Genomic DNA, 13,411 nt, shown 5'->3' with positions numbered 1-13,411 from the left:
GAATTTCTGTATATCATTGACAATACCTCATGACCTGCACTGGCAGCCTGTTTGCACTGCTCAGAAAACTTCATATCTGACTGCACAATTATTCCCAGGTCTTTTTCATTTTCTGCTACCCTAAGTATAGTACCACACAGTTGCTACGTTTCATAGGGGTTACTCTTACCCATATGCAGTACTTTGTATTTGTCAATGTTAAACTTCACTTGCCACTTCTCAGTCCATTTACCCAACTTTTTTTAGATCCTGTTGCAGTAGCACACTGCCGTTACTGTCATTAACAACCCAGCCAACCTTTGTATCATCTGCACATTTGGACATTAAACCTGATATACCTTAATCAATAGCATTGATAAATATACAAAACAGCAGGGGGTCCAATGCTGAACCCTCAGGGACTCCACTAATAACATTAGTCTACGAAGAGCAGCGTCAATCTAACATAGGCTTCTGTGTCACCTGATAATTTATATGCATCCCGTGCATTTTTCTTATCTGCCTTTAGTCTCATTAGTTCATCTGACATCCATTTAGAACACCTCGAACAGTATTTTTTAATCGGTATGAAAAGTCTAATGACTTCCACAATTAATTCCTTGAATGCTTCCCATTTAGAATTTGGTGTTGGTAACATCACCAGTTGGTCCCACTGTATAGAATTTAAAAACTGTCTGAGACCATTGTGGTTACCTTTATGAAAGCAAAAACCCTTCTCTTTACCCCTGATGGTAGTTATATCTTTAAGTAAATCCCACATCAGTATACTGTGATCACTGCCACCCTGCGGTTCCTTTACCTGTAAATTCTTAATGCACGAATAATCACTACTGATAACCAGATCAAGAGTATTACTCTCTCTGGTTGCCTCTCGAACATTCTGGTGCAAAAAAAACAATCATCCAGTAAATCCACAAAAGTCTTGCTAGTGTGTGAGTGACCAACCTACAAGTTCCACTCAATATCTGGGAAGTTAATATCCCCCATTATAAGACATTCTGATTTACTATCCCACTCTATTTCTCTGTACAATTGTTTGTTGTACTCATTAGAGTTATTAGGACTATAACACACTCTCATTTTTGCTTTCCCAGTGGTTCTCACACCAAACTGACTCAACATTCACTGTCCATCTTGGTCAATTGGATGCACTTCCTTAGATTTTATTTGTTTCTTAACATACAGTATAACCCCTCTTCTCTTCCTATCCTGTCTATCTTTTCTGTACACATTTACTCACCATATTCCAATTCTGCACCGCTTATATGTGTGTGCAGCCATGTGTCTGATAGACACTTCTCAGCCCAGGCAGATGGGCTGAGAAGCAACTGAAGTTTAACATTGACAAATGCAAAATACTGCATATGGGTAGAAGTAATCCAAGAGAAATGTACCAGCTGTGTGGTACTGCACTCAGGAAGGTGGAGAATGAAAAAGACTTGTGGGTAATTGTGCAGTCAGATATGCAGTTCTCTTCGCAGTGCAGATGGACAGCCAGAGCAGTTCATGGAGTTTTGTCAGTGATATATAGGAATTTTACTAGCAGAGACAATTAGGTGATTATTCCTTTGTATAAGGCAATGGTCTGGCCACACCTTGAGTACTGTGTACAGGTCTGGAGGCCGGCCTCATTTTCAGAAGGATGTAGAGTTGCTAGAACGAGTATAGAGAAGGGAAACAAGATTGATGATAGGAACAAAGGGGTTTACTTATGAAGAAAGGCTTAGGTTCTGCAAGTTGCAACATCTGGAGACTAGGCATTTGCAAGGTGATCTGATTGAGTTGTATAGGCCTTGTATGGTTTGAGCAGGCTCAGTGCTGATGGGATACTTCCACTAGCTCAGATTAAGAAACTGAGGGGGCATAGATTCAAATTTAGGAAAGACGGTTGTAGAATAGATGTTCGGAAGTTTGCCTTTAGCCAGCGGGTAGTTGATTGTTAGAACAGACTTCCATCTGTTGTTGTGGAAGTTGATAGCTTAAATCAATTTAAGGCTGAACTAGACAAACATTTGGAGTGATTGGATAGGTAAAATGGGAAGGTTTTTTTTTTTTTTTTTTATAAGCTTGCTTTCTTGCATCATACGCCTCAATTAATGCTAATCCCAACAATATCTGCCTTTGATATCTTGACCAGGACTTCAAATTCATCAAAGTTATTTACTATACTCCTAGGATTGGTACATACTCCCACCCTTAAACTCCCAGTACCCGAAACCCCAGCCGTCCAGATTACTGCTCATTATAATAGAAGCAGTGCAGTAATACACTCAACTCCTCCTCCTGCAGCTACTGTTAATCTTTTAGTCTGTGAGTCCCCCCCCAAGCTAGCAGTTTTCTGACCCACCTAACACTGCCTCAATGGCGTCAGCAAACACTCTTGCACCCCTTTTATTTAAGTTTATACCATCCCTGTAAAAGCAGTTTGTCCTGTTAACAAGCACAGACCATGCTGAGAAAAATTATACCCCACGAGCTTTGCGCAATCTTTCCAGGGCCGAAATGATTGGCAAGGCTCTCATCATGTACTCCCTCCTATCATGTCTGGGCAGAATTGCAGACACTTTCAAATTTAACCCTAACCCATAACTTTTTTTCAACATTGACCTGTACTTGTTTAGTAAATCTGCAGATTTGCTACTCTTAATGTCATTAGTGCCAATGTGTATAACAATATCACCCTTTGTGCCCTTAAGGTGATATCTTCTCTACAATGTCATTCACTTTTGCCCCTTGCAGACATACCCTGGTCCTATTCCACCTATCCTTTTTTCACAATATATTACCCATCTCCCGACAATAGTCATCAACAATAACTAGCTCCTGTGGGACCAGCACATTCTGCTTTGGAGATTGCCACTGTGTTGCCTGATGCACAAGAGTGAGCTCTGGCATTGAGTTGGGCAGTTGAGAGTTTGATGATTCCCACTTTAATACCTTCGAGGTCATCTACTCGACTCTTCAAACTCTCATAGGCATCCATCAGAACATTCTATTTAATTCATTAAATGAGCATTCTTGGTAAAAGTTTATTTGAATAACAAAATGACTCGTGTTTAAAATCATTTGCTAATAATCTTAATTTAGACTTTGTTGAACACTATTGGTTCACATTCTGGGAAAACATTTCACAAAAACGTCCCAAGCCAAAAAAGAAACTTCTGAATAAACTTATACATTTGAAGCTAAGATGAAAGATTTTCAATTTAATAAATAGAATTTAGATTAAAAAAATACATGATAGTAAACAGTAAAACATATTTATCTGTAGATGACTGTCATATTGAACAGTTTTTTTTAATAACCTTATTTCTTTTATGAAGATGTATATGACCATGGTACCAGTTTTGATTTTCTGATTTTTTTTACGCATTTGCACATTACATCTGTGCAAATAAGTGTTTCATTAACTTTTTGAGTGGTTTTTGGTAAAATGCTATATTATACAGGTAGTTCTTGACTTTATGAGTTAATTTGTTCCTAGCACATGCTTGTAAAGCAGGAATTCATTTCCCATAGATGTAATGCTATGGGAAATACCATAACAGGAGTTAAAAACAGGAGTTATGTTCTCAACAATAAAATTTGACCATAGTAATGTTAAATAAATTTCAGTGAAACAATAGTTTATGCTTAAACAATGATTTATTTGTCCAAAGAAATAAAAACAGCCTTAAAATCAAGCAAATTATAATAGCAAAGAAATTATTTATGTCATGCAAATGTTAAAGAATGTTTATTTTTCATCATCATCAGTCGATAATGATGAAGAATAATGAGATCATGTTTGCCTATGATCTCGTATTTTGTTTCCAATGTTATTCCTCTTTGCTGTTTCTTTTTATTAATATCACTCTCCATAGTATTACTTTGTTTTGGCATGCTCTACAGTGTTAATAAGGGGGATAAAAATGAAATAAGATGAGACAGTGAAAATGAAGAGCAACACACCCACTATTTGTAATGCCAACATGGTAACTGCTTTATGTTATGTGAGTCAGTGAGATGCTCTCATCTTCCTGAACAAAAGAACTTACAGTAGTACACATAGCTGCAATATTAAGTAGTACTGTATATTTATGTGCGCACGTGGCTTGAAATGCTGTATTTATGAATGTTTAGCATTTATTTATTGCAATTAATGTTCATATTTTTGATTTTGTTGATACTTGATACTTGGGAAAAAAAAAAAAAAAGACGTCGTAAACCCCGAGAACTCTTAAAGCGAAAACTTGTAAAGTGGGAACTGCCTGCATATGATAAATATATGTATTTAATATGCCATATTTATTTGTTAATTTTTTTTTTTATCCAAATGTTATATTATATTAGAATTGTTGCTATTAGAAAGCCTTTTAAATAAACATTTAAAATTTTTTTTGCGAGCATATTTTTCTTTGAAGTATCACAGTGGACAAAAAATGTCCACTGTGATACTTCAAAGAGAAATTAATTTTAAAAAATTTTTTTCTGAACTAATACTGCTGTATATTTGTTTCTTAATAAAACTAGGCAAAAATGGATGCATACTCATCGCATTGGTGTAATTATGAAGCATGATATGCCTCTTCATAAAAATGTGTATGTCCCTAATCCCAGCGGCCGATACAGTCTGATACAGTGCCGGCAAGCATTAGCTTCTATAAATACTCTTCTCCGTGATTATAGCACTTTTGTTTTAATAGAAAATCATTCTTATATTAAACTGTTAATTGGGTAAGTAAGCAGTTTTAAAATTACTTTTGGAAAGTTTAATTATTTAGTAGTAACTTTTTTTGTAAATGTAATGAAATATAAGTTGCAAACATAAAACTGCAGGGACATGTTCTTAAATGTATAATCATGTTTGAGTAGTATTCTTAACTAGAACTTTCTTGGTCAAATGTTAGTTACCTGAATTTGAAAGCAGTGCATATCTTTTTTTTCTTTGCATTGTAAATGAGTGGTAATTTTTTTAGAACAAAGGATTAATATCAAACTTTGTGTGAAGTTTGAAAATCTCTGTGTTGAGAAGTTCAGATGTCAAACAAAGTTTATATCTGGAGCAGGGGTTGTTAACCAAGGAGGCTCGACAGAGATCCACGAGAAGGTGAGAAGCCCCTCTAACATACAGCATTTTTTTTGCTTCCCTTGTTCTTTTTCAAGTTGTAGTAATGGGCAAAATGTGGCTTTTGACAATAAATTTTTTTCAAAATTGAATTTAGTGACCAAGTATCCAATTCAGAAATTTTGAAACTAGAACAAAGGAAGTGTGGTGGCAGAGCAAAATTAGAAGGGCGGTGACTATTCAAAAATGTTAAGAACCCCTGGTATAAAGTTGAGAGATTTTAACTACTTTAAAAGGATTAGATTAGGTAAAGCAGATATCACTGCTGATATGCAGTGGGTGACTGACAATTTATGGGAATAGATAGAATGAATCAGAGCTGTAATGCTCAATACGTTCTATGTTGATATCAATATTTGTAAAATAATAAGAGGAGTTTACCTCAATATAGTACGTAGAACACTTCCATATGATACCCTCCAGAAATTAAAACGAAAAATCGAAAAACTTATATTAGAGTAACAAATAATTAAAAACCAATTTAACAAAATTAAAAATCAATTTAACACAATTAAATATTAAAAAGAATTTAATGAAAATTTTCAAAATGATTTTCCTGCTTGAAGCTGACAACACTTTTCTTCGACCATATGTCGTGATCACAGGAATGAAAATTACTGAATAGGGGTGAACATGAAACTTAAAAAGTGATTATTTGTCTTTGTGTATGCACGTAAAGGCCCACGCATCGGAGATCAAATATGGCCGATGAACATTAGCAGAATTCTTGTGTAATTTAATTTCTACGGTTTCTGCGATTAATAGTCGCACATAATTATAGTATTTTGGCCTCGTTAAATAAAAAAGTATGTTTTTCGTTAATGGCATGAAAGGCTAATTCTGACACTGCTGCACGAACCGAGGCTTCATGTTGATTAACATGAACATTCAGAGAAAAACGCGTCGAACCTTGGTAAGATGAGTCGCAATCACCACAAGAAATGTTGTATACCAGGTCATTAATTTGTGTTGTGAACAAGGAAAGAACCAAGCGATTGTTCAGTATAGTGTGTAATTTCCGTACTGGCCTGGCCACAATTTTAAATTTGGTATCTTTAAAGAATCTGTTAAGCTGTTTGTGACACTGTTCAACATATGGGACAGAAATAAAGTATTTTTTGATATTACTATTGTTGGTTGGTGTAGTATTTTGTATCCTATCCTTAGCTTTGTACCTACAGCCTGTGTGCAGATGCATCAGAACGTCCGCTGCATCTTCGACGAGATTATCTACTGTGCATGTATGCAGCAAAAATATGCAGTCAGCCATCACATCCAAATTGGTCTATTATTCACGATCCACCATGGATGAGTAATTATGATTGCAAGCCAAATTAAAATAAACCAGTAGGACTGCATCTCAGAATCTTAGCTCAAGTTTGGGAAATACATTTCCAGCACATTTCTGCAGTAGATATAAACTCAGAACCTCCTTGGATTCCGATTGTGCCTTTGTCCATATCACATCTTACAAACAGGAATAAAAAAGAGATCTCTCCAATCGTTATTCAGAAGCTCCGTGCACTGCACAGTTTTGAAAATAGAAACAGTCATTAGATTTACACGGATGGTTCAAAATCAAACAACTCAGTAGGTACCGCAGTAGTTTTACCGGAATATATATCTGTCTTTTTGCCTCATGTTTGCAGTATTTTCACAGCAGAATTATATGCTATTAAACTAGCACTGGATGATATTACCAAGCATCAACTTCTACCTGCTCTAATCTATACTGACTCCCTTAGTGCAGTAGCAGCTTTACAGAACAGCAAATATTCCTCAAATTCCTTGATTCAGCATATCAAAAAACAACTCAGAGTTTTGCGTAAAGAAAGAAAATAAGTGTCTATCTGTTGGATTTCCAGCCATGTTGGAATTCCAGGAAATAATCATGCAGACCAAGCCGCAAAAAATCCAGATCTTAATATACAAGATAATTTTCAGTTTGTACAATTTACAGATTATAGGGATGTATTTCGTACCAAATATACTTCCATTTGGAAACAACTTTGGAGGGACCAACTGTGCAATAAAATTCGTAGAATAAAAAAAGATTTATGTTCGTGGCGTTCTAGCTCATGCACAAATAGACAGGAGGAAATTATATTAACAAGACTGCGCATTGGGCATACCTTCCTCACTCACAAACATTTACTTCTAAGAGAAGAGATCCCCCCTTCCCCCGCTCTACTCTGTCTGTCAGATAAAACTTACAGTAAGGCACATCCTGATTGACTCTCCATCCTATTCAGCCGTTCGAACCACAACCTTCCAATCATTAGCAAGCGTGCAAGCTCCTCTAACCCTCTCTCATGTACTTGGTGACAAAGCAAACCTAAGTGAACTCTTTATATATATTAAACATCTAGGAATAATAAATACACTCTGATATATCCATCTTAAATCATTAAAATGAACATAATGACACTGACAGACACATATTGGCCACAGTTGTCCTTGTGTTGTGAAACTTTCATACCAACAACAACAACTTAGCTTGTACCCTAATTCGGTTTATTGTAGCAAGGAGATAATCCATGTTTAAGAACCTGCTAGTTAATATTTGCATTTCTGAGCCCACAGCAGATTCTGTCTTTGAATATTTATAGGCATTTAGAAAATGATTAAAGAGGATCTATCTTTTTTAGGTGAACATGTGATAACTGTTATAATGTAGATGCATACTGGTGTTTGTAGGTTTTTGATAGATGCTAAATTGGATTTTATTTGAGTCCCGAGTAATTACACATCCTTAGCCACACATGTATATAGTAAGTTAAAGGAACTGAAGGCCAGAACATACAATATTCCTGCACTTTTCGGTCAGGTAAAATTACACAAGACTGGATTTCCTATTTGACCTATTGTTTCCTACAGGAACTCGGCATTTTCATCCTTAGCCACACATGTATATAGTATTATAATACCCTTTAGACAGGTGATACAATTTGGGATTAAGAACTATGATACATTATTTAATAATCTTAAGGACTGTAGACTTGGCGACAATGACAATTTATTCTCACTAGATGTTACCTCGTTATAAACGAATGTAAATGCTGAATACACATTAGATATTATTTGGGATATGTTAAATAATAACTCGATACCGATTAATTATACAAAGCTACCTATTAAGGAAATTTTTCACTTAATTAAACAGTTAGTTAAGACCAACTATATCACTTTTCGAGAGAAGGGTGTACAAAAAAATTTTTGGATTTCCAATGGGTTTCAACCTGAGCGGCTCAATGTCAGAGATCTGTCTCTCAACGAAACGATTGAGCATATACATTTGATGTCTTTTTGACCCTGTATCACATACTATGGGAGGTATTTAGATGATGTTCTAGTTATTACTGATAGTACTACTGTCCAAGACATTTTACATTTGTTTAATAATATTCAATCTAGACTCAAATGTACATTGAAAAGGGAGGATACGGATACAAAGTCATTAAACTTTTATATTTCATGCTTACTTGGGACTCAAATAAAATCCAATTTAGCATCTATCGAAAACCTACAAACACCGGTTATGCTTCTACATTATAATAGCTATCACACTTTCACCTACAAAAGATCGATCATCTTTAATCAATTTCTAAATGCCTATAAATATTCATTGACGGAATCTGCTTTGGGCTCAGAAATACAAATATTAACTAGCAGGTTCCTAAACAGGGGTTATCCCATTGCTACAATAAACCGAATTAGGGTACAAGCTAAGGATAGGATACAAAATACTATACGAATAGTAATACTACAACAACAATAGTAATATCAAAAAATACTTTATTTCTGTCCCATATGTTGAACAGTGGCACTAACAGATTCTTTAAAGATACCGAATTTAAAATTGTGGCCAGGCCAATACGGAAATTACACACTATACTGAACAATCGCTCAGTTCTTTCCTTGTTCTCAACACAAATTAATGACCTGGTATACAACATTTCTTGTGGCGATTGCGACTCGTCTTACCAAGATTCGACGCTTGTTTCTCTGAATATTAGTGTTCAACATGAAGCCTCAGTTTGTGCAGCAGTGTCAGAATTAGCCTTTCATGCCATTAATGAAAAACATACATTTTTATTTAACGAGGCCAAAATACTTAATGTCCAACATAATTATGTGCGACTATTAATTGCAGAAACCGTAGAAATTAAATTACACAAGAATTCTGTTAATGTTCGTCGGCCATATTTGATCTCTGATGCGTGGGCCAAAGGCTCATGCACAAAGACAAATCATCACTATTTAAGTTTCATGTTCACCCCTATTTCAGTAATTTTCATTCCTGTGATCATGACATATGGTTGAAAAGCATTGTCAGCTTCAGGAAGGAAAATCATTTTGAAAATTTTTGTTAAATTATTTTTGATTTTTAATTGTGTTAAATTGATTTTAATTGTGTTAAATTGTGTTAAATTGGTTTTTAATTATTTGTTACTCTAATATAAGTTTTTTGATTTTTCGTTTTAATTCCTGGAGGGTATCATACGGAAGTGTTCTACGTACTATTATTGAGGTAAACTCCTCTTATTATTTTACAGTTAGGGAATGATGAAAATGTTAAAAGTATAGAATATAATAATTCTGCATTTAATTGCTGAGGAAATAGGCCATTCTAATTTTGGTGAATATATGAACGGGAAGGTATCTTCCAATGTTAGAAGATACTTTCCTCCTGTTCAGTTATTGTAAACTTATAATACACTTTCTCCATGACAATTTTTGGGGACAAAAAAAAGAAGAAACTCATGTTGAATGATTATTTGTTCCCTTTACCCTATGTATCCTCATACAAATTTTATAATTAGCATAGCTGATTTTGAAGAACAGAACTTACCTCACATTTCTGCATCTCTAAATAGATTTGACTACACTAAATTATTACTAAATAATTTTGCCACTAAGTTTCATAAAATATTCTTGAAAAAATTCCTTTCTCATTGTATTATCCCAAAATTTGTTTGTATTTGCCTCATTACCATCTGTCAGAAACACTTGTGTATTATCAACCAAGCATGTTTTGCTATAGTTAAAGTTGAATTAGAGAAAAGATTTCATTATGAGAACAGCTTGTTCCAACAAATTCATTATCAAAATTCCATTCTGAATATGCCACTATCAACTGGAAAAGTTTTCATTAACTTCAGTCAAGTTCACATAAATGCTGTGCAATAGACAATCATTAGGTGCCAAGAAATAAAATTGTGCATGCTGACATGGAAATGCATTGATGCTTCCACTGCTATATCAGTACTGAATTTCTTATCTAAAAAAATTATTGAAAATGAATCTCAGTGTTGAAATGTGGGTTTAATTTTGCTGTAAGAAGTACGCAGTATGGAGTGTATCACAGAATTGAAAATGAAATTAAATAACCATCTGGATAAAAGTAGAATCGTGCACAGTAAAATAAATACAAAAGCTAATATACTCCTATACCAAATGGAGAGTATAAAAAGTTACATCAAGACACAGACATTATAATATAAAAAGTGGACAAAGTAGACACTGTAGTCATTTTTAACAAAGCAGGGTATAATGAGAAACTTGTTGGATATTAAAAGACCAAGCTTTTGTCATAGGTAACTCATTAAAAAATTACTCATTAAACCATACAAAACCATAAAAAATAAATAAATTTACGTATGCTACAGCAGATCGGAATTAGGAATAATATAATACCCCATACTTTTGGCACAATAAAATTACAAACTGGCATGGCCACCTTGTGCAGTAGTGTCATATAGACATACCACTTTTATCATTAACATTACTTCACCCTCATGAAGTTTTGAAGTTTAGGGTTCTTAATACTGCCCATATATGCATGTGAATGATGCTAAGATATCATTATCTAATAATGTTATGTTAGCATCATTCAACATTATCTCCTTATATGTTAATGTTTACATGGACTGTAATGGCATCTCTGTAGCCAGGTGAGAAGGAGCAGCAGTGCGTAGCACACGCTTCTTGATTAGACTGGGGTTCGAGCCCGTCACCACCAAATACGGAGGATGTAGAAAGGTCAGGGAATGACCACCGCATATTCCAGAGCAATATGGCCTTAGTTGCTACTGCTCCTAAAAACCAAATAACAACTATAACATGGACTATATCTTGATAAAATTAAGGGAACTACTTATGTGCGATGCCAGTTTAAAACATCACACGACCCTTTCTGTAGATTGCATTCATAAATTAAAGTCATTTATCATCAAAGTCATTTTAGGTTTAGTTCGGATGTATACAAAAAGGTATATGGGCTTTCCATGGATTTGGGAATTTCTCCACCCCCAGTTGTATCTGGCATTAGTAGAGGACCATATTCTGAATTTTTTCCTTTCAACCATTAAGTTATTTATTTGTTACATAGATAGTTTCGTAAAATACTTATAGTTTTGGACTAACAAATCATTTGTAATCTGTTTTCACAATTCAGTTCAATGCTAATAAAATTTTAGGGCAGAAAGCCACAAACTGTGAAAAACTCAAACTATGGTATTATTTACTGCAATTGAGTCATTACTACATGGTTGAATTTTAAGACAAACCAAAGTTTATACATTAATCATCATTATTATAATATCTAATATTGTGAAATCCTTCATAACAAGTTGCCTTCCTCATATACTTTAAATAACTATAAGAGGAAGGCATTAGAGAAGTCTACTATTACTTATTCTCAGTACCACTACTAGATAGCACTGTTTCAGAGCTATTTGGCCTCTTATCAGTGGGCAAGTAGGTACCTGGAGGTATAAGAGTTGATGAGCCAGTTGTGAAATGGTTGAAATTGAAACAGTTGAATTTTAAGACTTGAATGAGTAATGGTAGAATAAGTTACTCAACTGAGAAAATAACAGTAGACTTCTCTAACAGGAAGGTGCTACTTATTTGAAGTATAAGCAACACTTCCCCATTGAAGAAGTGCAGTTGGTTGTAAAGCTCCGAAAATTGTGGATAGACTGCTAGGACAGCTCATGGGATTTTATTAATGATACATAGGAATTTTTTCCAACAGGGATAAACGAGTGATTATCCTGTTATATAAGGCAGTGGTTAGGACTATATCATGAGTAATACATACAAGTCTGGAAGCCTCATTTTAGGAAGAATGTGGAGAGTAACACATCCTGGTTTTGAATGGATTGAGCAAGCTCAATGCTGATGGCATCCTTCATGTTGAGCAAGGATAGATATTTGTTGCCTTCAGCCGGCAGGTGTTTGCCTCAGCCAGCAGGTAATTAAATGTTGGAACAGGCTTCCATCTGGTGTTGTTAAAGTGGGTAGTCTGAATAAATTAAGGAAAGAACTAGACAAACTATTAGAAAGGATGGACAAGTGATGTAGGAAGTATGTTCCCCCCACCCATTTAGTTACATGACAGAACGCAACTGGTTTTGAAGGATTTCACAATATGAAATGTTATAATAATGAAGTTAACATACAGAGTTCAGTTTGTATTAAAATTCACTATGAGGGATGGGGAAATTTTTTTTTTTTTTTTATGAAAACACCAAACAAGAGGTATTAGAACCTATAGTACTTAGCACTGTGCATGCATTGGAGGTTGAGAAGATGAAAGAAGATATTTGTTGACATTAGACTTGAACTTCTGTAGTTTGTAATTATCAGGAAACACATGTGAGGGTAGATTGTTCCCGAAAACGAAGTTGAATGAATAAATGAGGAAGAAGAAAAGTTGGTTCCGTGAGTTTGAAGAGTTGGACAGTAAAAGGAAGTTGAGTGGTAATAGCACATGTTCGGATTGCTTTGAAAGAGAGGAGGATTTATAGAAGCCAATTAAGAAGAACAGTGCCCATGGAAGTATCTATAGAAAAGGAATGTAGCAGAAACAGAACATCTATGAGACAGAGAGTGGAGAGACTCTGTCAGAGATGAGTCATTAATTAACCTAACTGCCCTCTTCTGAATGGAACCTAGAAGCCAGAGAAAGGTTTTGGGGTCACTGCCCCAGATGTGGGAACAATATTCCATGGTAAGGGCAGATTTGCAATTTGTACAGCGTGAACAGCTGCTTGGAAGAAAAGTAATGCCAAGAACGAAAGGGAAAACCCATTTTTATAGATGCAGAGGAAGCACTATTTGTAATGTGCTTATGCCAAGAGAGATTACAAGTCAGGTAATCCCCAATAGAGATAGATTATCTTGCCTAGAAATCGGAGTGTCATCGAAGACAAGCATAGGAGCAGAAGAATCCATTTTGCGAGAAATAAGACAAGACTGAGTTTTAGAAGGGTTGAAATCAACTAAGTTATGTTTGCC

The 13,411-nt window shown here is 35.0% G+C and overlaps 1 protein-coding gene across 1 annotated transcript in view; it reads left to right on the top strand.

The window, feature by feature from the left end:
• The window catches only part of LOC150086960 (KICSTOR complex protein SZT2-like), a 1,378,951-nt gene that overhangs the window by 229,494 nt on the left and 1,136,046 nt on the right, over positions 1-13,411 (top strand). Inside the window, exon 15 of the mRNA XM_090372336.1 lies at positions 4,513-4,716. Coding sequence (XP_090228462.1) covers positions 4,513-4,716 — 204 coding nt within the window. The remainder of the gene's footprint in view (positions 1-4,512; positions 4,717-13,411) is intronic.

The sequence above is a fragment of the Mastigoproctus giganteus genome, chromosome 4 (assembly GCF_048544385.1).
Source record: "Mastigoproctus giganteus isolate SK-2022 chromosome 4, ASM4854438v1, whole genome shotgun sequence".
Classification (NCBI taxonomy): domain Eukaryota; kingdom Metazoa; phylum Arthropoda; class Arachnida; order Uropygi; family Thelyphonidae; genus Mastigoproctus; species Mastigoproctus giganteus.
Note: the sequence above shows the minus strand (reverse complement) of the source record. Positions and strands in the feature narration are given on the sequence as shown.